General features: G+C 44.4%; 2 protein-coding genes across 3 annotated transcripts; one reads left to right on the top strand and one right to left on the bottom strand.

The window, feature by feature from the left end:
* Positions 1-70: 70 nt before the first annotated feature.
* On the top strand, positions 71-7860 carry tesca (tescalcin a). 2 transcript variants are annotated; one of them, XM_076730907.1, is made up of 8 exons: positions 71-238; positions 1662-1731; positions 2287-2367; positions 2885-3024; positions 5222-5283; positions 6338-6445; positions 6537-6584; positions 6686-7860. In XM_076730907.1, exons 1-8 carry the CDS (start codon positions 181-183, stop codon positions 6776-6778), a joined length of 660 nt encoding a protein of 219 aa, XP_076587022.1. In that variant the 5' UTR covers positions 71-180; the 3' UTR covers positions 6779-7860. The 2 variants fall into 2 exon arrangements, with proteins under 2 accessions (XP_076587022.1, XP_076587023.1); XM_076730908.1 differs by lacking the exon at positions 6338-6445 and having other exon boundaries at positions 6686-6900.
* fbxw8 (F-box and WD repeat domain containing 8) lies at positions 7775-24940 on the bottom strand. Its single transcript, XM_076730903.1, has 11 exons — positions 24354-24940; positions 24157-24261; positions 23180-23344; positions 22609-22697; positions 19722-19879; positions 19355-19551; positions 18935-19153; positions 12944-13071; positions 9357-9530; positions 9157-9273; positions 7775-8223 (listed from the first exon to the last, which is right to left on the bottom strand). Exons 1-11 carry the CDS (start codon positions 24816-24818, stop codon positions 8058-8060), a joined length of 1983 nt encoding a protein of 660 aa, XP_076587018.1. The 5' UTR covers positions 24819-24940; the 3' UTR covers positions 7775-8057.
* Positions 24941-26387: the final 1447 nt, after the last annotated feature.

The following is a 26387-nucleotide window of genomic DNA, read 5'->3' as shown; positions in this document are numbered from 1 at the left end:
ATCAATCCACGAACTGTGTGGATTTAGGACCGGGAGGAGGCCAGATGTTTCCAGGACGCCAGCAGCAGACTACAGTTGCATTGATCCACCGATAGCAGCGCGATAAAGCCGCAGCAGCGCAGAAAAGTTGAGCCAGTCAAACCAGATTGTGCGTCCTGACGCACCAGTGGAACCGCAGCGATGGGAGCTTCGCAGACGCGCTCCGGGATGTATCAGGACCTGGCGGACAAAACTGGATGTAAGTAAGACAAATCCAACAGGAACCTATTTATATTAGACACTAAATAACTGCTAGTTCAGTGCGCGGAGCAGTTAGTGTTAAAATCATTCGGTTTCAAGGTGTCAAAGTCTGGTGGCAGTGACAAATAAGGATCGTCAAGGAAATGAAAGGTGATAACAGATGACTCGACAAATGGAAAAGTGGTCATCGTACCAGTTGTCACCCAAAGTTTTTACAAGTGTTAGTTAACATTGACATAGTTAAATTAATTGCTGCTAAAATTAAGTTATTCAAAACGCAATCGGTTGAATATGCAGTTTTACTTTGTGAGCGCAACACTCTCGTTTTTAACAATAACTACTAGGCGACCACACTTTTAACAAGCTACTCAAACAGTTCATGCTCTGTGGTACATCTGTGGAGTACGTATGTGTGTGTCTCTCTCTCCCCATGTGACAGGGAAAGTTTGATAAAGAAATGAAACGAAAAGCGTATCGAAGCAGAAGTGTGTATATCCACTTTTAGAAAGAGCTCTGTGTCTGCAGCGGAACGCAGAGTCTGAATAACAAGGGTAAGGTCTGCATCTCAGACTGAGCCAGACTTTATTGATACTGTATGAGTGAGACTTCGAACTGCTTTATTGCCTTTGTCTCCTCAAGGTGGGGCTTTGACCCTGTTTCTCTTTATGGATTTACATGGCCTGGGCGCACTGATGAGATGTGCGGTTTCACTAACAGGCCTATGCTTGTTGGCAGAGCACAGCCCACAGATTGTGTTGTTGTTGTCTTCGGCTAATTGGTCCATGTAATAGTAGTTAATTGTGTGTTGCGTCTGTTAATCCTGCGCATTTACTATAATAGTCAGTCCACTCAGACCTGTTTCTGTATGAGAAGACACACAGTCCCTTGCATATTCTTCACCCTCAGCAGCTGCACCTTCTCCTGCAAACATTCACCCAGCAGTCTCTGGGGATGGAAAAAAAAATGTTCAAAATAAACACAAGTGTTTACTGAAAGAACTGAAAATGCCAAACCCATCTTGGTATGGGGGCAGGCAGAGCTGGGTTATGCCGTTTAAACCTTTCAGTGTGTGTTCACTAGTCCACACCGTGAGTTAATGATTCCAGGAATGCTTTGAAATGGCTTAAAAGGACAATCGCAGCAGTGCAAAGGGTGTTTGCTTTGCCATTAGACTGATGGTGGAGCTGCACCTGCCGTGCAGGTGAATCATAATGCAGTATATTACAACGAAAAGAAAACCAAGAAAGTGAGTGATCGTGTCATTTCAGTAAGAATAATCTTGTGTTTAGTATCAGGTAACTGCATGTTGGACATCCTTAAAAAACAATTGAAGGAGTGGAAGAGGCCTGTTGATGGGTGTGGAGTAATTATGGGTGTATCGTGAACATACTTTCATGTTGTTGGTGTTTGCTTCTTTTCAGTTTCACCAGACCAGATAAAAAACCTTTACAAAAGATTCCAGCAGCTGAGTGGAAATGAAGAAACAATAAGGTAAACCCGACTGTACATATATATTAAAAAAAAACTAAAAAACTACACATGTGGAAGAGCTCTGCTGCTCAGCCGCATGTGGTTTTAATGGAAACCATTTGGCTTTTGCCGTGGCCACTAAAGATGAAATACTACCTGCTCTGTGGCTGGAGTGATGAATTGTGGGTATTTCTAGTATCTCTGGCACGGACACAAATGCGCAGCATATGGTGATACATGCTGGCTGAACTAATGCAAGACACATTAGGTAAATACAATATGTCGATACATGAGGCACACGGAGCTGACACATACTGTACACACACTCATTCATGTATAAACGCACACATAAAACTGCCAAAGTGTCATTCTGGTCGTGGTATGTCACAAGTTCCTTCCCTTTAAAAGGAAACAGGGAACAAAAGTTGTAGATAGCATGTGTTTCTTTACACAGTTCACCCTCAGACAGACTCACTGTTCATGTTACTTCCCATAAATAACGTTCATTGTTATTAAAGCTTGCAGGCGCTGCTGTATCTGTTTTATGATAATGTTCTTTCTCTTGTCGCACTGCAGTAAAGAAAACTTGAACAGCATTCCAGCCCTTGCCAATAATCCAATCAGAAAGCAAATTGTTGACGCGTTCTTCGACAAAAGGTGAGTACGCTCAACTCACGCAGCACTCTGTCTCTCCACCCACTATGCATTTTTTTTAAAAAAAAAAAACTGTGATGTGTAATCCATCCATTAATTAAAGAAAATGACAGCTAACTGCTGACATGTTAAGCCCAGCAGTTTCTCACACTCATGCCGAGCTTAACAGGACAAACCACAGTGTCCGATCAAAAGCTATCTGTTCATGTGACTTTTGCTCACAGCCACACAAGTCATGTGCACAATGGAAACCTAAAGGGACAATAAGCAAAAAAACATCAGTAAAATTTTCCTTTTGGTTTGGACTTCAGAAAATTAGACTCTGTGATGTCTCATCGGATTCTACGCATCCGTATTTTCAGGATTTTTCAGTACTTGCAGAATACTTGCAGTCTGCATAGAATTAGTCTGTTTCCAACTTGAGAAAAATACTGATGTTCGTGTAGATCTTGAAAAAGCCACAATGGAAGAATTTTACTTCTTTATCCCTAAACGTTGATTTCTTCTGTCTGTGACCCAGGAACCAGCATCAGGGTGAGGTGGGCTCCTCCGAGGAGATCAGCTTCGAGCAGTTCCTCATGGTCATGTCCCACTTCCGCCCTCCAACCTTGAAGACGACGGAGGAGGAGAAGGAAGCTTTGAGAAAAGAGAAGCTTCGCTGTAAGACGCTGCACTTCAATTTTAATACAACAGCATTGGATACAAGGGAACCCGCTTTACTTGTTGGTTTACTTGTGTTTACAGTGCCAGCTGTTGGTATAGGACCAAAGCTTTCTCTCCTGTTTCCCCCTTTGAGTGTGCCACAGTTACAAAATACTAGGAAAAAAGTGCAGCGCCCGGCATAGCTAACACATCGGTAATGTGAGTGTTACTTCAGCCACCGCTGCCATGCCACAAAGAGCGTGGCGATGCATAGCTGCATGTGTGAGCACTGGATTCCTCGCTGCATGTCAGCTATCACACTGGAGAGGCTTGCATGTATTCATGGCTTGGCTGGCAGAAGGCCAGAGCAGCAGCTTACAACTCCAACACTCACAAGCGGAACAAGATCATTTGTAGCCACCGAGTCGGGGCCCAAATTCAGCCTCAGATATCTTAATGCCATGAGATTATAATCAGTTTGTAGCGTAGGAGGTATTTCACAAGGAAGAATCGTCATTTACATTTCTGGTGCATCTTCTCCTCGATCTTCCCCTTGTGTGATTTGTTACTTCCTACATGTCCCAGAATAACTCAAACACACTCCAGGGAAAGAGTGTCAGAAGTGTGAAAAGATGGGAATGACCTGCTCAGCAAGCCTGGATTAACAACTGGGCAAATTAGCAACTGTCCCTGGTACCCTTAAGGGCCCCGAAGGCCCAAAGCATGTTTTTGTCCAGTTGGTTTGTGGCACCTAAACCAAACCTCATTTGTGTATATACACCATTTAAGGACAATATCATCATAAACTGATCAATAGTTGAAATGTCAGGGGGCTTAAGAAGGGCCCTGCATCATGTTCTAGCCAGGAGACATTGTGTTGAGGGCTCTGTGTAGAAATTCAGCCTAAGGGCCCCCTTCAGGCTCAGATTGCGGAACTGATTCTGCACACGTTCCTGAACGAATTTGTGTTTACTCAAATTAAAGCAAATTTACTGACACGAGAGCAAGGTCATTGTTTCCATTGTTCTAAGTAGGGTAGAATTCAGGTTTGTCCTCAGCTCACTCTTGACCGATAAAAAGGCTTTAGACACTATTCAAACAAGTTAGTCACGTTGTTTCAAGTCGCTCCTCATTCATGCACTTGGGGTGTGTTTCCAGTTGTAGTTTCGGCTTCCTTTAATTCTCTAATGAGCTGTCACCAAAAGCTGCCTTTTGCCGTTCATGTTTTAGATCACTGAAACGTTTTGTGGCACAGTCTTGTGGCCAATAACGCACAAAACCAAGAAATGCACCAAGAAATTTAAACCTCGTGAGCAGATTTTTAAAACTCTGTTAGTATTTGATTGAGGGGTTATTTACTGTGCAGACATTTTACACCAAAACGTTGCAAACAGTGCGTTGTTAAAGATTAAACCAGTGGTTTCCAACCTTCTTGGCTTCTGACCCCTTATAAAAAGTAGCATCAGCAGTTTCACCAAAGAGACATTTACCCTCTGAGCCTCTCAGATTCATTTAAATCACTGTTTGAGAGCCAAAGAAAAAAAAAACCCAAAGCACAAGGACTTAGATAAAGGAGATATTTACCAGACGGCACTACAAACCATGTTTGTCTCAAACAGCCTGAAGACTGATAGTGACCAGTCCTGCTTGGCTTCACACCAACCATTCATCTGAATTTTGTCTCGCTGTCGTCACCTGTTGTGTCAAAATGTTGTTTCCGCACACATTTAACACAACTGTGACCACAAATCACACACGGCTCTCCCTGCTGTCACAGTGATAAATTTCCACCAAGGGAATTTTTCAAAACAAACACACAAACAAAGATGAGTTGGTCTGACATTAAAACTGACATTCTATCGATTGGCTGGACGTCGCCTGAGGAAGAAAACTTGTTAGTGCCACACGACTGCTGAACATGCAGCATTGCCGTGGGACTGAATCTTGCAAATGTCACTGTAAATGAGAGCGGTGGCATTTTAAAGGTGCCGTCGCCTCAGTGTGATTCTTTAAATTCAGCGGTGGTGGTCCTGACGTGGCCTGAAGGGGACGTGCATAGTTATTCTCTCTTATCTCTGCCTCTTCACAAACATTCCTCGAATCACAACCTCCTCCGGTCTATTAGTAACGTCCTGCCGTCTTAGATTGTGATGATGGAAAGTTCTTTAGAAATCAGACCAACCAGGAAATTCTTTCCTTTCTGTTTTCTCCCCAGTCCTGTTCAACATGCATGACACCGACAACGACGGCACCATCACTCTGGAGGAGTACCGGAAGGTAAGGAAGCCACGGCAGCCTTTGTCCGATCGGACAATTTATCGCATCTAAACTGATTTGGACCCCATTACGAACAAAAGAGAGAGGATGTTTAAAAACCAGAAAGCGCACGTGTGCGTGCTGTGTGCGCTTTAAGCAAATTATACTGCTCGGGATGACGTACGGTTGAGCCGTTCGGGCAATTACATGATGTCACAAAACTATGTATTTTCAAAAGTGTTGGGTTCATGTTGTCCCACCCGAACAGGTGCAACAAAGCTGCTGTTTTTAACATGGGGATGAATCAAGCAGTCTGCACACACCCACACAGGCCTGAGAAGAGGTGTAATCAGACAAAATAAGTGTGGGCTGATCATAGAGGTGCAGTGGCTTTAAATGTTGTTGTTATACTAGCACTTAGTGAGCAGTAAAAATACAGGCTGACAGGATCTATACTTTGTTTTCTGAATGCATGAAATAGTGAAATTTAGGACTCCTGTGGAGCCGTTTGCTTCAATCTGGGAAAAGACACCCCACAGTCTTAATATGCTAAATAAGTCGCACGTGATTCATTCTAATGGTGCTTTAGATTTGCATTTTGAGACATCGTGGTTAAAAAAAAAAGAGCATCTTGCTTCCTTAATTTGAGGGGTTTTCCTGTTGAGAGAGCACAGTGTAGGCAGGGATGGTTGGAAAGTGACGTTACTAACAGCGTTTTAGATGGAAGAGGTAGAGGCAGAGACGATAGGGATTGAAGAGGAGTTAGTTTTTATTGGCTGAGTGCATTAGCTTTTATACTGGTGAAGAAATCTGTAATCGTTTTAAATCTTGCTGTAAGTGAAATTCAAGTAACTTTCTAAACATCAGTGTGTGAGCACATTACACCGGACAAGCGACCAGTCTTACCAGTTTGATTCCTTTGGTAACATTTGGCTTTAAGTCATCAGTTGTGCGTGCTGTACTTACAGTATTTACTTGAAGCTCTCAGGCGCTGAAGTTCCCACGTGGCCTGAAGACTGATGCTGTTTAAACCCCGACGACAGTTTAAAGACTAACAACATTCTTCTCATCCAAGGTAGTAGAGGAGCTTCTGTCAAAAAGTGGCGCCATCGGGCTGGAAGCTGCCAAGGCGATAGCAGATGCTGCCATGTTGGAAGTGGCCAGCACAAATGTGCCCCACATGGTAACGAACTTAACAGAACGAACGTGTGACAATGAATCCTCACAGTGGAATGTCTGCAGCGGAGTAACCGTTTGCCTCTCTGTCGCTTCAGGCCCCAGATGATTTCTATGAAGGAATTACGTTTGAGCATTTCGAACAGGTTTGCACTTTTCCAACTTCATGTTCCACCCGATCAAAACGTAGGAGACCCTTTTTGTTTTTGTCACTCACTTTGGACATCATGTCGTTGTCTGCCCACAGATTCTAAAAGGGCTGGAGATGGAGTCCAGGATGCACATTCGCTTTTTGGACGTGGACACCACAACAATGCGTTGTGGGAAATCAACGTCTTGAAGGAGTTCTTCTTGAAAGAAATGTGTCTGTCGCTGCTGTTTTTAGCAGAACGTCTCCAGTCCTTAAATGGAATGAAGCCAAACACTTTCGATGCGCACGAATATATTTTTGGACGGAGGAAAATAATTATAGACCAAATACCATCCTGAAAGAACATTTTTATGTGAATCACAGACTGTCTGCTGCACAAGCTGAACAACTTTTAAGCCTAAAAATTCAGTTTCACACAGTTTTTAATTCCATTGTAAAGCAATGTGATCCTACGAGAAGCAAGCGTCACATATTTCAAAGGGATTTATTTCCCATCTTTTGTAACACTCCTTTTAAAAGGTGCTATGTGTAAGAATTGGCCACCTGTCGAATTCATAGCCCAAACAAACTGGGAGCAGCATTTCACCACAAAGTTGGGGTGCTGGGGCTAACCGGTTAGCGTGCAAACTAATATCTCTGCAATATAACGTCAGAAGTCTTATTTCTTCACATTCTGTTGATAATTTTAGTAAATTTTTGAACGTTTTAAGTGAAAATTCTTACATGTAGCTCCTTTCATTTAATCAGGTTTCAAACTAACACTACCTCGTCTGTATTCTCCTGCTCTTTGACAACTCTTTTTTGTAATCGGCGTGTAATGTGAAAGATTCTTTGCACTTCAGTCAAAAGCTTCACAGTTCAGATGAAGTCAGTCCTGCTCTGCGGCTGCTCTGGCATTCATGGGTCATCTGTCATGGCTAACATCCACTGCAAGCACATGCCATTCCTCTGCGGCTCCAGAATAGTTACAGGTTTAATTTATCTGTCCCTCTGAGACTCTGTGTAACCAACCACTGCTGTTCTGCCATGAAAACCCACTGTTTTTGACTGCTAGTGCATAAATAAAACACTTTCCCAAATGTGAACTATTAGACTTCGCCCTGAATTGATGTGTTAATGTTTTTTTTGTTGTTGTTGTTGTTTTATAAAACTAATAAATCTACAAAGAAGAATCTTATTTAGTAATTGAGGTAGAAATTATATTTTTATTGCTGTGGTGCTGCACAGCCAAACTGAATCAAATATCAATTAAAAATCCAAAAATTTTACAGGAATTGTTTACAAGGCTGTGATTCTGTGCGACATCTGGGCAGCTGAATTCAACATTTGAAATTACAAATACTTATGCAACACTTACATACGATATACAGTACACTATAAAATGTGACATTTCCAAAAAGCATGATTTGAATAGGATGATAAAAGGAAAGTAATAAAACAAAAGGATACAGTTTGGAGAATCAAACTGTCAGTGGGACGGATGGGAGCCCGACAGCCTGTCGTAAGGCACCGCCAGGCCGATGTTGTAGTTGTAGCCGTATGACTCGGTGTAGTCGGACCTGCAGATGGGCAGGATGTGATCCTGTGACAGCGCGTCCTCAGAGAAGTCGTAATGGCAGATGACTCCCCTGTGTCTGAGGGATAAAAACATTCAGAATCAGCAACAAAGATATTCATTATTTCAAACTGCAAGTTTAAACTAGTGCTTTTCTGGATTTTTTATTTACAACAACAACCTTTAACAGAGAGGAGCAGCAGGTTGTCTGGGAAATGTGGCCCCATTGATGACACATTAAGCATGAGACCAGCCATCTTAACCACTGTCTAAGTTGTAATAATGAGGTATTGTTACTTTGACAATAACAATGGTAATTGCCACTTAAAGGAATAGTTCAATATTTTGGGAAATGCATCCGTAGAGTAAGGTGAGCGGATGAATGCCACTCTCATCATTCTCACACCTGGATGGTGAATTCCAGGCTTTAGCCCGCAGCTGGTTAGCTTATCTTAGCATAAAGACAAACGAGGAGAAACCCTAAGGTGATAGACTCCACCTATCAGCGGCTCTAAAGCTCACAGGTTAACGCCTCCCGTCATCATATGGTTTGTGTAATCCACACAAAAACAAAAGTGTAAAAGCAACAATTAGTGGTTTTACACAGGGTGAGGTGTCAGACTATTTCTTGGCCAGGACCAGTGACTAAATGAAGTCTCTTTGGTTTTTGTACAGATGACAAAAAAAAAAAAAAAAAGAAGTCGGTTGAGTGAGTAGGAGCTTTAGTGGTGCTGGTAGGTGGATTTGGTTTCCTTGGGACAGAGCCAGGCGAGCTGCTTCACCACGTTTCCAGTCTTCATGCTAAGATAAGCGTATTTCCCAAAATATCCCATACTCCTTTAAGAGCGTTACGAGGTTGGATTCGCTTTTCAGAAGCGTAAAGTGCAGAGAAGCAGTCAATTCACCGAGTATTTCTGACTCAGAGCGTCTGCAAGCTTGTGGGAAATGTGAGATCGATGGAGAGAAGAGATCCTGGTTAAAAGAAGAAGCGTGTGGGAGAGAGATCAGTGACCTGCGGTGAGCTGTAAGGTCGTCGTCTGTGATGCAGGCCCCCCGTGGCGACTTGTCATCGGGGATGTTGGCTGTTACCAGGGTGCTTGTGTTGAAGCGTACATGCCTTACAGGATGTCTGCAGCCAAGACAGAAAACAACACCTTCAGTGTGAAACATACACATTTTTTACTTACAGATTACAGACAAGGAAAAACCCACCTGTTGTGCATCTCCCACAGCTTCGCTCCAATCCTCGTCTCCCACACACACACCAATCCCTCCTCTCCGCCGCTCACGATTTTCCAGTCGTCCGCCTGCACCGAGGCCACGCCCAGGTGGTGGGCGTACAGGGACGCCATGGAGGAGCCGGCTCGTAGGTCAAACACCCTCACCCTGAATCACAGCAGAGATGGACAAATGCTGCTATTCTTTACTGCGAAACGTGCTGCTTAACTTTGTCATGTCATTGCAGTTATGGAGGTTGTTTTGTGCTTATAGGCCAGAGGTTGTTCATGTAACACCAGGGGAGTGTTTGGGATTTCTCTGACACTCGAGCTGTGAGTCCAGTAAAAGAATAGTGAGTACAATAGTATCAGTCACTTCCAGCGAAGCGTGGTAATTTTGGATTGCACTTCCTCCTGGTGGAGGCGGAGGACTCCAAGGCCGCGCAAGAGAGAGCAGAGTTTGTCAAAGAGTGCATTCATTTCCAGACAAAAGGACACTATTCTCACTTTTGAAGGAACTTTTCAACATTCAGCCAAGAGACCACAGACAAATGCAAACCGAAGCACATGCACCAATGCTAGTTCCAGCCTCGCTCGCCCTGGGCTGAATCCAAAGATCACATCATTTCATCTCACGCTATCCGACACCAGGATATGCCGGATTTATCACTTTCACTGGATCAGGATCCAGAAAAAGATGAAACTCTAATTAATGTAGAGAAGATACCAAGTGTGACATACAAACAGAAACCAGCTGAACATGAAACTGATGTTATGGTAGATGAGACGTGAAAAACCCATTATGGTGCACAAAAAGGTGCAAAACTAGACCAGAATTTAGATAAGAGCAGATCAAGTAAGAGGTGTTAAACATGAAGCAGCATCTGTTTATGTTGTAGATACTGTACAATATTATCATTATTAATATTATTCTCATTATTATCATTCAAATGCTAGTATTTGTATTAGTATTTATTATGGATAACTGGCAGTGAGAGCATGATTTTTGCTTGCTGGGTTCATGAGCAAACACAAGCCCAGGGGACCTTCAGCTCCATCTGTTGTCACTGTGGCTTTATTGCAGCTGAAAGCATCCAGGACATGACTCCATCCAGGCACGAGCTTCTTCCAAGACTTCATTACCATAATCAAATTCACTTTGGGGACTCAGACAGATTTCATTTCCACTTCCAAATTTTTTGCAAAAGAATCAGAGGTAAATGGCTAAATGGGCACCGCGGACTTGTTGTCTGCAGTTAGTTTTGTCCGTTCAGTGGTATTACGTGATGGAAGCACACATTTAAACAATGAGGGCTGAACATAACTGGCAGACCGCAGGGAACCATAAATCTAATGTTGGAGGCGGCTCTGTCTTCAGTGAGCTGTCAGTGGCCAGACTCCTCTTCATTAATCAGGAGGAGCTCTGCCTAATAAGAGAAGTGTGGGAGAGGTTCGGATAAAACCAGTTAGTTTCCCACAGCTACACGGGACATTAATCATTACACACATGAGGACTGTGTTTGATGCAGATCTGTGATTTGATGATCCCAAGACGTAACCTTGTTTGATACTCCATACGAATGGATAACTTCAGTATTCCAACACATTTTGGCTGTTGCAGTGGACAGTGCTGTTGCTGTCAAACTCTGATACAGCTTTTCTGCTCAGCATTTACAAACTATGAGTTAAAACCACCTGTGATGATGAATGATGTCAAAAACGAGGCCTGAATTAACTGAATTCCACAACAGGTGTAAAGCATTGATGTTAGAAGTTTGAAGGACATTACATATTGCACAGGTGTGTTTTTATGGTTTCAAAACAGAATGTTCAAAGGTGACCTGGGAGGTAAACTAGACTGAGTCGACAGCCCTGCTAGCAGCTCTGTTAGTCTGTACTTAGGCAAAGAGGTGCATCAGGCTAAACGCTAACATCAGCATGTAACATGCTGACAGTGACAATGTTAACATGTTGATGGTTAGCAGGTGTAATATTTACGATGATCACCATCTTGGTTTAGCCTCTTAGCACGCTAACATTTGCCAATTATCACAAGCACGATTCCTCCTGAGGGGACATAAATCTCCCATCCTGTGGTTTTTGACAGACTTCACTCTGGGATGAAGTGGAGGACCCTGACCAACAGACCGGCACGGCCATCCCTGGAGCCATGCTGCTGCTGTGACTAAAAGTCATACTGACTACGTTTTAAACTTTTTAAATTGGCAGGACAAAGTCGAGTCAAGTCCAACACTTCAGCAAAGCAGTCTCGAGGCTGGACTCTGGAAGAGCAGTCCTGCATGATGATAAGTGACCAACAGCCACAGGTATGGAACTCACTCTTTCTTCCCTCTGTCTTAATGTCTCCAGTTTTGCTTTTTGCCCACATCTTTCCTGTTTGCACAGATGTGGCCGTCGTCCAAACAGCCCTTATCAGGACCTCTCATTTGCTCCCTGGATTGCGCAAAAAACAGAGGGACAAAAATCATTTGGACAAAAGGAAGGGATGCATTAGGCTTTGGCCTTCAGCCACCCTGTCAGAGGGCCAAGATCGCAGACTGTCCCTCAGTCTCCACCACTTCCATTTGCCTTCGACTGTGCCCCGCATCAGCTGGGGCCACGGAGGAAGAGCCAAACCGGTGTGTGGACAAAAGTACACATCTATCAGCAAGCAGAAAAATCTAAAGTAAAGCAGAACGCTCTGGCAAGAAAACAACCATTTCAATTCTTCACTCAAAACAATGCTGAACATTTTCGTTTGGCGCGAGATGAAGCATCTTCGAAACAGAGCATTTTGTTGTGGGATTGTGAGTCGTCCTAACTGGTAAGAAGAGGGGGAAAAAAAAAACACACACAGAACCTAAACAATATGATATGGTCTGTCTTTCTCTTTAAGCCAACTGCTTAACAGCCAGATGGATTTGGTGCTGAATAGAAACAGCGGGGGCAGCTTTGGATGAAGACGCGCCAGGGATTTTTGCTTTCCTGCCAGCTCATGCACCGCAGCAGCCGCTAACAAGTGCAGAATGGATGAGAATGGCTCTTTTATGTGTCTTTTTCTCATCTGGAGAGCCAGGTTAGCGATGTGGCAAGTGTGTGCCCATGCATGGGTGTGTGTGTGTGTTGTTGGTGGATGGGAAGACAGCCAAATTTCTTGTTGTTGTGTGGTATCGCAGGTAGAAGAGGAGACGGAGAGACATCTGTATTCAACAAAAAGAACAAAACGCCTCACATCTAAGTATCTCAATGCCTCTGTCTTACTTTTACTTAATTAAGCTTTTCGATGTTCGGTGTTTCACGAGACTGAGAGGCGTCAATAATGCACAAATTGAATAGAGCCTTGTCTTCTCACACACAGCCTCCTAACACCTGTTCTCCACGGCAGACACTGTAGCCTCAGCTTCCTCCTTCATCAGGCGTCACTGTGGGGAAACTATTTAAGAGACACTCCTTTAAGCTTAAGCTCATGGCCCCCTTTCAACCATTTGTGATGTTGAAATGAATAAAAGAGAGTCAGCATTGGGAGATTCTGCCCTTGTGCACGATCTCCATCTCCGTGAACGTGTGTTTTTTCTGGCCTACCTCCTGTCTTTGTTTCCACACACCAGCAGGTGAGGGGGGGCGTCTCTCAGGTTGATGCAAGTGAAATCTCCCGGCGAGCTCCCGACACAAGCCACAGGCTGGCCCGTCTCTAGGCTGTAGACGTGGATCTGAAAAGCAAGAGTGCGTGCAAACATCAGTCATTTGAAATGTAAAGTCGGCCGACCACAACATGCAGCAAATGTATAAGCCTGGAGTACGACATGCCCGCGAGCTGAAAGACGGTGTTTGTAGCTCTTTTTATGCATAAGACAGATATCTTAAATATACAAGCAAAGCAAATAAGGAGTTTCAGAGGCCAGACAGTAACGTGATCTCGACTGGCTGCATCAGCTGCCTGAACTCAAGCCGACATATCATGTATTTTAGTTGCTGAAGATGATAGTTTGCTCTTTTACCTCATGGTCACTGTTACATTACACTGCAATTTGATGGAGTGCGGAGAAAACAGCAAAACTAAAGAATTGTCTGAATATTTTGACATCACTCAGGATCTGAGAAGTGCTTTCTTTAACTCACTCAAATAATTTGTTTTACCTTTAATTCACCAATTTCACAAAAAGCGTGTCCTTCGCTTCGTGCATGTTGGACCAAAGTCCAAAGACACATCAAACCACAGCAGTGGTGCAGAATATCACCTTTGATTAGATTAGAAAGGTGCACAGTTGGACAAAGTCTGATCCACTTTTGGTGTTTAACGGCGCACGCTGAGGTGCAACTGACGATATTTGGATATTACATATGGTACAATAGACAAACACAGCAAACTGAAGTGATGCTTTGCCAGTTCATTAATTGCTAAGCAGTGCTTAAGTGTTAAATCTGGTTGAAATGAAAAAACAATAATAAAAAGCAACCTCGGGGCATACTTACAAATACAGACAGGGATGCACACCATTGCCTCTGGCTCAATGGCTGCAGCAAACTTTCTTCATACAACTTACAATGATGTCATCTGGAGCTGGCCTAATTGGTCAATTAGCGGCTGGTGTTTTCTCATCCAAATGAGAGAGAACAAACAGGATAACCGCCAGGCAAAATTGACTTTGAATAATTAAAACGATAAAGAAATTAAACCATGGGAGGGAGAGAGGGAGAGAGAGAGAGAGGGAGAGAGGGTCGGAGAGAAAAGGACAGACAGAAAGAGAGAGAGAGAGGGATGGAGAGACAGCGACAAAGATAAAGAAGTTTGAAGGAAGAGAGGCATGATGTAAGCCTTAAGGAGGTGCCAGCAGGTTTTGTGTGTCCCTTATTTGGGCCAAGCAGAGCTTTAATTGTGCACCACCCCAGGGCAGAGCCCAAATCACACCAGACTTTGAAATGACAGCTTGATAGGATTTGGACAGCGGAAGAAGAGGGGGGGGGGGGGGGGTTCAGCCTGCTGTTCTCGATGAATCATTACAGTTGCAGGAAGATATTCTTTATTAAATATCTGCCCACTGAAATGAAGAAATGCCACTGAGGGAGGCAAAGGAGTGGTTTTGTGATAATATCGGGGGCTGTTTAGAGACTGCAGCAGTATGTCTTGAGGAAGAATAATCATGATCATGACTACAGAGGAGCTGTTAGGTTAATGCACTTGCTGGAGCCCCTGTGAGGTTTGCAGACAAAGGGCACTCTAATGGTGGCTTGCACTGGGATGTTAATGGAATTACTCTCTTTGCTTTTAAAAAGATGAAAAATTTGGCAAATACTGCTGCACTTTTGAGAAAACCCTTAATGTCGGCATTGTCTGCACCGTTGAGCACGTTTGGCCAACGAACAGATTTTGATTAATCTTAAGTGGAATATCACAAACCAGGGAAGGAAGACCTCGTGCCATGGAGGGCCCACCACCTGCAGGTTTTCCCTCCAACCCAAGGCTCCACCAGCCGAGTTCACTGATTAAGGCTCCATCAAGTAGAGAGAAACAACGGAGTGAAGCCAGCAGCTGAGGTGAAAGGTTTGAATAAAATCTGTAGACTGTTGGCTTTCTGCAGCCTATGATCCTCTATCCCTGTCATGCACAAACACCCACATCTGAAGCAAATATGGAATCAGAGCTGCATTCGGTTCAGACACCATGTGGACAAACAGAGATTAGCACAGCGGACCAGATGCACGATGATGGCAGGTTAGCGGTTTGATGTCATTTGGAAGCAGAGCCTCGCTGACGAGACGCTCATTTACGAATGCTTAACAAGCTCAGATTCCACTTTTCTATACCTGTGCTTGTTATCTTTGCAGAGACGCCTGTGTGCAGCTGAATTTGATCTCTCCCTGAACAGACAAGAAGCTCGTAGCAAAGGAACAAGACATCTAACAGCCAAATCACAAGCAGTAGATTAGTCTTGGCTCATTAGCGGTTTGTGGTTCGAAGCTGTTGGCTGCTTCCCAAACTAATTAAACAAAGGCAAGATGAATAAAGAAAGAAAGTCGCCACTCTCATGTCATCCACTCAGATAACTGTTCTGAAAGCACAAACTTCCTGAACAGCACCAGACATGTGTTTAAGGTGTTCTGTTGAGTACGAGGGTGTTTCATTGTGGATATTGTTGGATCATACTGGGTAGGGAGGTGTGTATGCTATGTAATTACCCAGCAAAGGTAGTTAGACCAAGTAGTATTTATCCAGCCTAGTTCAGCAGTATATTACCGTGATGGCCTCGGGAGCCTAGCAGGGCAATAGTCCCATAGTGGTTGATTCCCCACTCTCCTGCTGAAGGTGCTCGCGGGACAGTATATTCCCCGGCGGCCTCAGGTCCCTGACAGTTTAATGGCCACAAGTCAGCAACCACAACTGTTGGATTACACATCACCGCTGCTCTTAAGATTTGCATGCACTCTGGTTTCGCAGGGTGGTGTTTATCGTCACTCCTCGATCTCTGCAGGGCTGATCTTTGTGCGTGCATGTGGGGAGCGACAAGGTCGAAACTCTGCATGTATTTTATATTCAAATATCTCGGTGTGCTATGGAAGCACATATCCAGATATCTGATATGCATCCTTTACCTGAAACTCTGCTGTAACTGCAGCAACAAGGTGCTGCTGCTGTTTGTGTACCGTTCTTATGGCACTTAACAAGCTCGACTCCACCCCAGCATCCCCCCCATAGGTGAAATTTCTAAGTGTGCTGCCTGGGCTTGAGAATGTTATTGAGTAAATGAACCCAATGCCCTGATCCTGATCATTGATTACTTCTATCCGCCCTACATGTGTCTGTCCGTATGTCTGTAAACCTCATGAACATACACACTGGACATCAACCCATTCATCCAGCCTTCCATGCATCCAATAAGCACTCTGAACTTGAGGCAATGAGAAGATGACAGGTTTTCTGACAGCTCTTGTGCTCTGTGGTAGATTCACTGCAGTGGATGGATAGTTTGCCAACGGCGATGCCAGCTTGTGTTGAATGCCCAGCGACGAGCTGGGTGGATGCCTGGGTGCCCCCAGTCCACTGGCAAGAAGGTGGGCAGTAGTAATGAGGATCTGGAGACTGGCTCCGACCACACGCACTTATACACACCCACTGACAACACCAACAAAGACTGGGAAGGCTAGAAGACAAAGCCACATATTGCAACGCACGCCAAAAATATGATCAAGAATCTTCCATATCATTGACACAAAGCTGCTTTTGTGCTTTGAGCTGTCAGATTTTGACAGAAAAATGCAGCAAACTCGGCGATCGCAGCTGAGTCTGAGTTCATCTGAGTCAAAATGCTGTAAATGAAAATGTTTCACTCTTCGGTGAGAGAAAAAGGTGTGAGATGACTTTGTTGGATGCCGCCTTCATGCATTTTAACAGATTTTAATGAAGCATATGTTTTCTTACTACAGGCTGCGTAAAAAGTCTCTGGCACTGGTTACTACTGCAGTCAATTCATGCTTTGTCTTCTTCGCAGTATGAAAACGCTGTTAGAAGCATGACAAGAGTGGCAGACAGGTTAATTAAACTTGTGAAATATTTTAATTAGGAAGAGGGGTATGCTAATCATGAATAGGCATAATTTAGATGGAAATTTGGGCAAAGCTCACTATGGAAACAAGAAAGTCTGACAGACTTTCTGTGCTTCTGTGCTGCATATACAATGATTTGAATCTAAAATGTGAAGCTTACTGGAAACAGACCTGCTGCTTTAAATCCTTAACTCTGGAAATTTTTACAGCTGAAGACAAAAATTAGGATTTCAGTTGGACTGGGAGTCTGAGATAACGAACAGTAGTCTCGAGAAATACTGCAGATCCAGTGAAATAATTCCATTAAGGGAAAACCTTTCACGTATCTTCCTCATCTCACTGTGTACCTGAACCTCAGATCTTCATCTCGACTCCTTGCCTCTTCCTCATTACACGGTCGACTGAATGGACAGACAGAATATTCAACAGGAGAGGACAGAAGAAAGTGAGGCTGTTACTTCCCTCACTGCTGCTCTCTGCCTGCTCCACTATGTGGTGCTTTAGTGCTGCCGCTGAATCAGTGCTCCAGAATATCAGCTGAGCTTTTCTAACAGGGGCTGATGTCAATGGAGGAGCTTTGCCAAAACCATGTCAATTACTAACAGATTGCTGCACACCCACACACACACGCACGCACACACCACTAACGCCACCACTTGTCCACTCTCTACAGCAACTGACGTGATTTTTTGAATGAAGCGACACACTTTGGGTGCAGCAGCTTTCAGCGTTTGTTTCATGCGTGTAACACTGAATATCTTGATGGAGTCAACTCGAGAGCGTAACGACTGCTGCGTCGTTGCCTCCTGATCCCAGCAGAACGGTTGGTCTCGTGGCTCTTTGTACTTTCTAAGTACGTGCTTAAGAGTCAGTTCGGTGGCAAACATGATATTATTAGAAGCAAACAGATGCAGCTTGGGGAACGGGACCCTTAAAGGTAAACTATCCTTAAAGGCTATAGTCATTAGGAGCAGGGTCCGAAGAGGGCTTGCTGCTATTTAAGACAGCTATATCTTCTATAAACAAACCCCCTACAGGTACATGACATTCATTTCTAAGGGGACCAGAGTAAAAGCGATCACGCTGTCAAGAGACCCAGTTCACATTTACACACATGAGGCGTGTTATGAGAACAGTCAGTCGTGTTTGCAAAGCACCGAAAATTCAAACCAGCTAAAAGTGTGCTTCAGACGTAGTAAAAAGAAAAAGTGGGCTCCACGTTTAAAAGGCAGGAGGCACATTTTCTCCAAAAGAGTAATTCATTTAAGTGAGAGCCAGGAAGACGGTTATTTCAGCTACAAGCCAGTGATTAAACTGATGATGGCCTAATGCCAGAAGCTCACCTCACTGCTCTCCCCTCGACGGACTGTGTTTCTATGAGAAAGTGTGCGTCACTCCATTTGAGCAAACTAAATTCACCTTGTCCAATTTCCCGTTTTCTCATTATGCACCTGTTGAGAGCAGAAGTGACCTTGTTAACTCGACTGGAAACCTTTCATTGCAATTAGTGAGCTCTGGCTAGCATTTTTATTTGTTTTATTTGTTTTTTTTGTATTTCTTTTACAAGACATCTAAAATCCAGCGACAAAAGTTCAGAGGCTTTGCCAGCATTCAAGGTTTTGTTTCATTTTATTTGTCTTTCTGAGACTTTTCCATTCCAGAAAGCACAAAAAGCACCTTGATCCAGCTCCATCAATCCCATTAATATATGAACACTACAGTCAGCCCATATACGCACTAGAGTGTTGATGACAGTGAACTCGACAATCATCAAATCACAGCACTTGTCCTGTTTTCTCTGGAAGAACATAGATGTTTTCTCGTGCTGCATAACTTAACGGGTAAGTCTGTAACATTAGCACTGTTATTACACTGGTAATGTTATTGTAATGCAGTGCAACGTGGGGATTTCTGGGTGTAAAGTGTTCTTGGGTGACATGGAAGGCGGTTAAACTGCATGAGCAGATGGGCAAGAAAGATCTGAAACAACATATTTTAGCAACACGTTCTGTGCAGAGACACTGAACTCACCTTGTTTCCTCCATCGTGCATGGCCCAGCCCGTGCGCTTCACTCCGAGTGCAACATGGGAGTCAGAGGCATCCAGGCAGGTCACAGGATGACCGTAGACCGAGTGCAGCGTCCGTGGCTCCTCCTCCCGGGGGTCCAACAGGTACACCGTCTCCCCTGCTGTCAGGGCCGCCAGCGGGCACTGCTGCCCCCTGCCGGGCACCAAAACCAGGCTCTCTACCTGCCGTACAGACAAGACAGAGGCACCCTTTACTCACACAGCAGCGAATAAGAACATTGCTTATTTTCATTCCTTTCATCATTTCATCCGTTCATTAGCCGCATTAAATGCTTCCATCATTAGCACAAATTACTAATTAACACAATAAAACACAAGTATGGAGCATTTCATGCATGTGAGGGATCAAACTGCTTAACGTACAGTCTTGGGTAGCTGAGCCCTGCAGAGTGTCCTCCAGTAGCCCCGATCGTCAGCACGGTCCAGCCGAACGTCAGGCCCAGCGGCAGAGCCCAGGACGGGGCTGTCGGGGCTCAGGGCCAGAGCCTGGATCCTCCCTGGGCTCTGGTAGTGGTGGATGGGCTCTCCACCTGTCTCTGTGCTCCACAGGTCCACGCAGCCTTTAACCAGGACAGTGAAACACAGCCACTTAGCACCTTGATAGCTGCACTGAGGGAGGAGGGAGCATCTAACCAGGCTAAAAACCTAGGAATTTCCTTTAGATATAATGAAAGATCAAGAAGTGCTCATCAGCTACCAGAGGATCACACACACACATACACACGCTCACCGTCTTCATAAGCAGCAGCAGCCACTGTGCTGTTGACCTGGACGAGACTAACAAAAGGTCTGGGGTCAGAGTTCGCCGACAGGCTGTTGGTCTTCAGGTAGGAGGCCGTGGAGTCCCAGTGCAGCGTGTCCCACAGCCTCACATCACCAGACGTGTACCTGAGATACAGAACAAGCACATGGAGTCTGCTCAGCACACACGCCTCAAACATTTAGGTTTGTACACAAAAGGCCGACGAATGCAACAGCAGAGTTACTGCCCATTTTCCAGCACAGGCTGAGAAGCTTGCCTCTCGAAGAATACCTGACGTCACCCTCTCACCGCTGAATCATTTCCCCTCTCACACTTTCCTCACTTTACTCACTCTGACTTGTTGTTATTTTGCTTTCTAAAATCTTTGTTACATCGTGATCTTTCGAGGATTACAGGGGTGTTGTTTGGGCGGAACAATGCTGAACATTTCACCCGTTGCCGCTGGCCGCGCGTGTGTGTGTGGGGGGGGGGGGTTAGAGCAGGAAGTGACGGCGATCCTACCAGAGCACTCGCCACATGTCTCTGTGTTTGGAGAACTCCTACGCAGTTATGAAACTTTGAATGTACGATCCAATTCACTCCTTTGCAAAGAGCTTTTAAACTCAAATGAAGAAACGTGTTTGTTTTTTTTTAATTCTGCAACATATTGAACTTTTACATGATACCCACAATTCACTGCAATTTACAATTATACAAAACAGAAAAATGCAAATTCTCATATTTGAGAAGCAGCCTCTTCAAAGGCGGCGCTCTATGCAGCCGTGATGATGATCATCAATGATGATTGATTATCATCCATTAATTGTTTGAGTCGTTAACATGTTTCTTGTTCAGTGTGAGGACCTTTTGCTTTTCTCTGCTGTATGTGACTGAAAAGTGAAGCTGTCTGAGTCCTCTTGAGCTCGGGAAAACTATCAGGGGCATTTTTTTTTGTTATTTTCTAATATTCTGGTACAATTCACCAGTGACTGGAGACAACAATCAGCAGACGATGAACAGAATCATGACCTGTGGCCCTGTACCCTGTAGATGAAGACAGTCTTCCACTGGCCTTTCACTTTTCCTCTTCAACAAACCAAAAGTGTTTGCGTTAGTACGAGGCGTACCGTCTATGTGACTGTGCCGCCTTTCTGTGCCTGAAGGCAAACCAACAGACTTCTTACAAAATCTAATTACACAAATGTCTCGTAACTTCTGCTAGCGATTTCTGGATCTTAAAACACTGCACGCAGCACCCTCGAAGTCAATTTTTAACAGACCAGAACGTGACCTTCTCGTGCATCCTCACGTCAACCTGTGCCTGTTTCTTCCCCCGGGTGCTGCCTGGATCCACATCCACAACATCAGCCCCTCGCACTCAAACGGCCTCTGCTCTGTCCCCTCGTCCCCTTCGCTCTGCGCCCAAGAAAATGAGATCTGACTGTGGGAGACAACAAACTGCCGGCGTTGCCACCTCCACAGATACCATCACGTCTGAGCAAGAATCCGCCTCGCAGCCGGAGTGTGTGACACAGCAAGTGTGACAGAGGGTGTACATGTGTGTGCCCGTATGTGTGTGTGACTGGCTTAGCAGGGTTTTGGCAGGAAGCAAACAATAGGAATACACACTTTCACTTAATTGGTACATCACCTCAATGCCAGCTTATCAACAGGATGATGAGGCTGAATCTCACCCAAGTCATTCGTCAAAAAACTTGTACATGAGGGAAACTTTGAGCAGATTACAGTGATCTTCGTGCGAGGAAGCCTCAACAGATTTGGCCTTCGTGTCACTGTGTGACTCCAAGAGTTGTTGGGTTAATGAGACGATGTCTCCTGTTCCCTTTTAAGTGGCAAACCTCATTCCACTGCTTTTCTAATAAGATTCTGCGGATGCAATTGAATCATTCTTGATTACTCTTTAACTGTTATCGATTCTCCTCCGAATTCAAGTACTTTCACTTACGGAATTGCCCTTTAAGCACCATTAATGGGAAAAGTATTGATGTTGTGAATTTGCTGATAGTAGCAGTAGACAAAGCAACGTGCTTCGTATTTCATGTCTGGGCTGTTGTGGTACTGAGCGTCGTCCAGCTGCTAACCTGAAAAAAATACAAACACACCATCTTGTCCAGTGAGACACAGCAGGACTGAAGGGAATCTAATCACATGGCTCCCTGGAGACGCTGCACATCTCCTTGTGGGCAGTCTATCAGGCTCCTCCGGGCCCTCACAATTTATCACTGTCTCAGCCCAGCGCAGTCGTTTCAGAGCAGCTTCGGTTCAGTTCAGCTCTAATTCATGGACTCCTCCCTTACCAGCTCCTGCTGTTGGTAGTGTCATTAGTGGGTGTAAAAAAAATATGCAAAATTGTGACAGCATGAAAACTGAATCGCAATATTGGTTAAAAGTGATCAATAATACCTCCCATAAGGTGGTACTTATTGCCAACTGTCATTTATTTACCTCGTGAACAGTCAGGGGTCTCAGCTGCTGCTGACTTAGCTAATAGTCGAACAACTTTTATGCCTCAGGAGGAATAAAATGAGGACTTTTGCACAGTCTGTTTATTCCTTTCTATCTTTGTTTAATATATTGTGAGCGTATGGAGCATTGATCGCTGTAATGTATCATAACGAGGCTTCATCTCACTGGATCATCAAACTCCTAACTGCTCTGTGGCCAACCGCAGAAGACAATGAGTTCTGGCTGTCAATCACAACCTCATTGTATCAGTCTGTGATACATAACGTCTTGTGTCTAAATGCGATTATACAGCCAGTCATAAATCAGACAATTTACAACCAGGCTGTGTTTCCCTCTACAGCGAGTGTTCACACACATCAGATGTCAGGAGCGACTCCTTGAAACTCACCCAGCCAAGACAAAGTTGTCACAGGAGCTGACGTCGCACAGCACCTTCCCCAGCTCGAACTGCAGCTGGCTGATGGAGCCCACTCGGTTCTAGAGAGGAAATATGACCTGGTTGAAAACCTACCGTTCCATCCATCATACAAATTTTAACATTTTAATTAGCTAATCCTTTTTGACATATACTCAATAGAAAACCGTACAAAGACAATACATTTAATGTTTGACCTCATCAGCTTCATTGATTTTTGTAAATATCTGCTTATTCTGAATTTGATGCAGCAACAGCTTTCAAATAAGTTGTTTACAAATGATCGCATTGTGTTTATATTGATATGTTACACACTTTTTTGGAATCTGGGGTGTGCAACTGGTAAGCAAAGCATAAATCACTTGGCTGCAGAAGTATAAAATGTAAAACTGGAAATAAGAGACGCACAGTTCAAGCTCTACTGTATATTCTGCACTGACGTCTGCCCCAATCTCACCAGACAAACCCCAGCATAGGTGCTGGATTTGGGTGGGAAAAAAAAGGCTTGATTCTGATTCACCGCAGCGGAACAGCTCGAGCCCACCTTCCAGTTGGAGCACACCCTTTTGGCTGAGTTCCTGCAGTCTCGCAGCGTGCTCTTCCAGCAGGGGGAGTCTGACACGCTGGCATCCTGATGATAACCCTCCCTCGTGCACATCTTGAACCACAGAACGCCGTCCTCTGCGAGGACTCTCCATGCCCTGCTCACCTGGGAGGAGATTGGACAGCGTGATGGTGGATTGAGTCAGCATACATTACAGGCTCGCATCCCTTGATTTATTCGTGCTTAACGAGCCCGGCTGACTGCCAGATGGACTCCGTGCGCCGCGTGGTGTGGGTCGACCACACAAAATGCAATTTACTAATCTATGCAATTTAAGTCACATAAGGTTTATTAAAGCTGCGCTAAGCAATTTTGCATGTTGGGGGATGTGCAAGGTTACAGCACAGTCTGATCACCAGACACCACCAGGAAAGTCAATTCATCTGCAGAGAAACATTTCACTGTAAAGTCTGCTCCAGGCCAACAAGCTGCAGGCGTAGTCCCCTTCCAGATCGTTACCCTCACTAACACCACAACTAAATCCAACCAAAACTACCTTGACCAGAAATTGTTGGCTTAAAGTGGCGATTCCTGACTTTTTTGGAGTGAAATCAAACTGTGTCTACTTGCGGCCTCTCCTCAAAGGGCTGCATAAATCTGTGCTGTGAGCTGTTTCATTAAAGTGTGATTTTGCCTTTTCAGATTTTATATAAATAACTGTTTGAGGACTAATTTGGTATTTCAAAAGGAAATAGTGGAAATATAAGATGAGTCAGAAAATTATCCTTATTTAATATATATATATATAGTTCTGTACCTTCCATTCCTCTGTGGGATCTAGTCTAAAGCAGCTGCTTTAAAGGGACTCTGCATGTCTGCGGCTTGTTGTTTTTGTCCACCCCTTTCATGACACTGCCATTATGCACAAAATGAAGTAAATGAATGGATTTTGTTTGGGCGTGAGGCTCCTTCCTCACCTGTGCACATCTGCCGAGCTCAGCGCAGTTGAGATATTGGAATATCTTCAAGGCCAACTCGTACGGCAACTGAATATCAAAGAAGGGAATCTCATTGACTTCATTCTGCAAAAGAAAATGAAAACAGACATTACATACTGAGCTGATTCTGGTCAACCACATCATCATTTCCATCATTATCATCACCACCCTCATACCAGATCCTGAATGAGCTGATCCAGCAGCTCCTCGTCCTTCTTGACCTTTCTCTGAGGTGGATGTTGCTGCTGCAGGGATGTGCTGCAGACATTAGTCATATTAGCATACTGCCTCTTTCTCCTGGTTCTCTCCTCCTGAATCCTGTCCAGCAGTGGGCTGGTCCTCCCATTCAACAAACTATGTGCGATGGACACGTACTCGGGCTGATCCTCTGCTGCAGCCTTTCCACTTCCACGAACACATCCTTCATCCTCAGTGCAATCCTCTGATTTTGAAAGACCACATGCCTTGTTGAGACTTTGTTTCGAGTCTTCAAAATACCTATTTTTCAAGTCTCTCTGGCCTGACTGACCAGGAACATCGCAGGAAGGGGAGGCAGCACAAACAAGTCGCTTCTCCTCCTTTTTACTCGTTAACTCTTGTTTCCAACGCGTCCTGAACGCAGCAAGTTCGTCCTCGGCCATGTTTCTCAATCATCGTTGACAAAATATAACTTTAGAGTGTTACAGAGCGGTGTCGTACACATTTGTTTGTGATCCGCTCGGCATTGACGTAGAATAAGCACATGTCCTTTTCTATAAACAGTCCGAAGAGGGACAAGGCGCTGCTGTACTTAAGTTCCGAGAGCTTTTAATTCCGCAGTTTTATTATAGAAGCGGCAATTCTCGGAGATTATATATGTTTTTGTGGCCTCAACTGACAACTGTACTGAATATAACTGCAAGTATTTCGTATTCCATGCCGGTGGGATGGTCGTATTTGAAAATAATACAAAATGCTTCTTTTATAGTTGAAAAATAAGACAAGAGAACACAATGTCCCAGAACAGCCTGTAACAAAGGCTCCTAAGATCAAACCAGACAGGAGAGATTCAAGAGTTAACCATTGCATCTCTCTTTTGGGAAAAGATGATGTAAACCCCACACCATGTGACACTGTAATGAATAATACAGCAGAGAGAGAGAGAGAGAGAGAGAGAGAGAGAGAGAGAGAGAGAGAGAGAGAGAAAGGGGGAACGCAAACACAGTTAAGGTTTGATGAGAGAAGAGAAGGAGGGTCATATATCTTCAAGACTTGAAGAGAAAAGACTGGTCGTTCTGTCAGGGAGGATGTGCTGGCTGCCGATAGACCAGCCTTTGCTCCTGCCCGGTGACTCCACCTGCAGCGCCCGCCGACCCTCGCCGTGCTCCGTGGCTCAGCTGCTCGCGTCGCGCCTGCGGAGGATCGGGGACCAGCTGGAGAAGAGCTGGACGGCCGGGGAGACGGACGGCGGCTTCAGCTGCGGGGGCAGTCGGACGGCGGTGGTGACCGGGCGAGGCCACTTCAAGAGCTTCCTGTGCACTGCGATACACTTCACCGTGCTCGTCCTGGTCGTCGCGAGGCGACACCTGTAGGGCGCGAGGCGGCAACACCAGCAACAGGTGCGTAAACAGCGTCACGTCACCTGCGCAGTTTTTAGTGTGAGAAAGCGATGAAGGCCAGGTGTTTTGAGGGAAAACTATTTTATTTATGAGCATAAATCTGTGTGTAAAAGCGTTAATGTTTGTGGAAACATGTTAGACGAACAATGTGTTGATTCATTTGAACATCTGACAGCGCGAGGTTCAAATGATACTGAAATTAGAGGCGAAGTCTGGAGCCATACAGGCACAGAAGTTTTCTCTTCAGTCTTCTACCTATTCAAGTTTTCTTGGTCTTTCAGATTAACGGATAAACTGGTAAAAAATGTGTTAAAGGTGTAAATAAAAAAAGTGTTTGATATTCTCTTGAAAATTTGTTTCCATAACACAACACTGAAAGCTTCAGAATAATCAGGGGAAAACATCAGACAAGCTTCATAAAGTGACACTGAATTTAACATTAAGTGAATTATGAATTGAGCTGTTTATGTTTTAACATACAAAACAGGTGTTTTTCCTTGTTTTACTTTTATAATTGCCAAGCAGTAATTCTCATTTAAAATTTATTCTCACATAAAGACACAGTTAACACTTCACTTTTATATTAAATCCAGTTGAAGTGTCTCATGTTGT

Source organism: Chaetodon auriga, chromosome 5 (genome assembly GCF_051107435.1).
Source record: "Chaetodon auriga isolate fChaAug3 chromosome 5, fChaAug3.hap1, whole genome shotgun sequence".
In the NCBI taxonomy this organism is placed as follows: domain Eukaryota; kingdom Metazoa; phylum Chordata; class Actinopteri; order Chaetodontiformes; family Chaetodontidae; genus Chaetodon; species Chaetodon auriga.
Note: the sequence above shows the minus strand (reverse complement) of the source record. Positions and strands in the feature narration are given on the sequence as shown.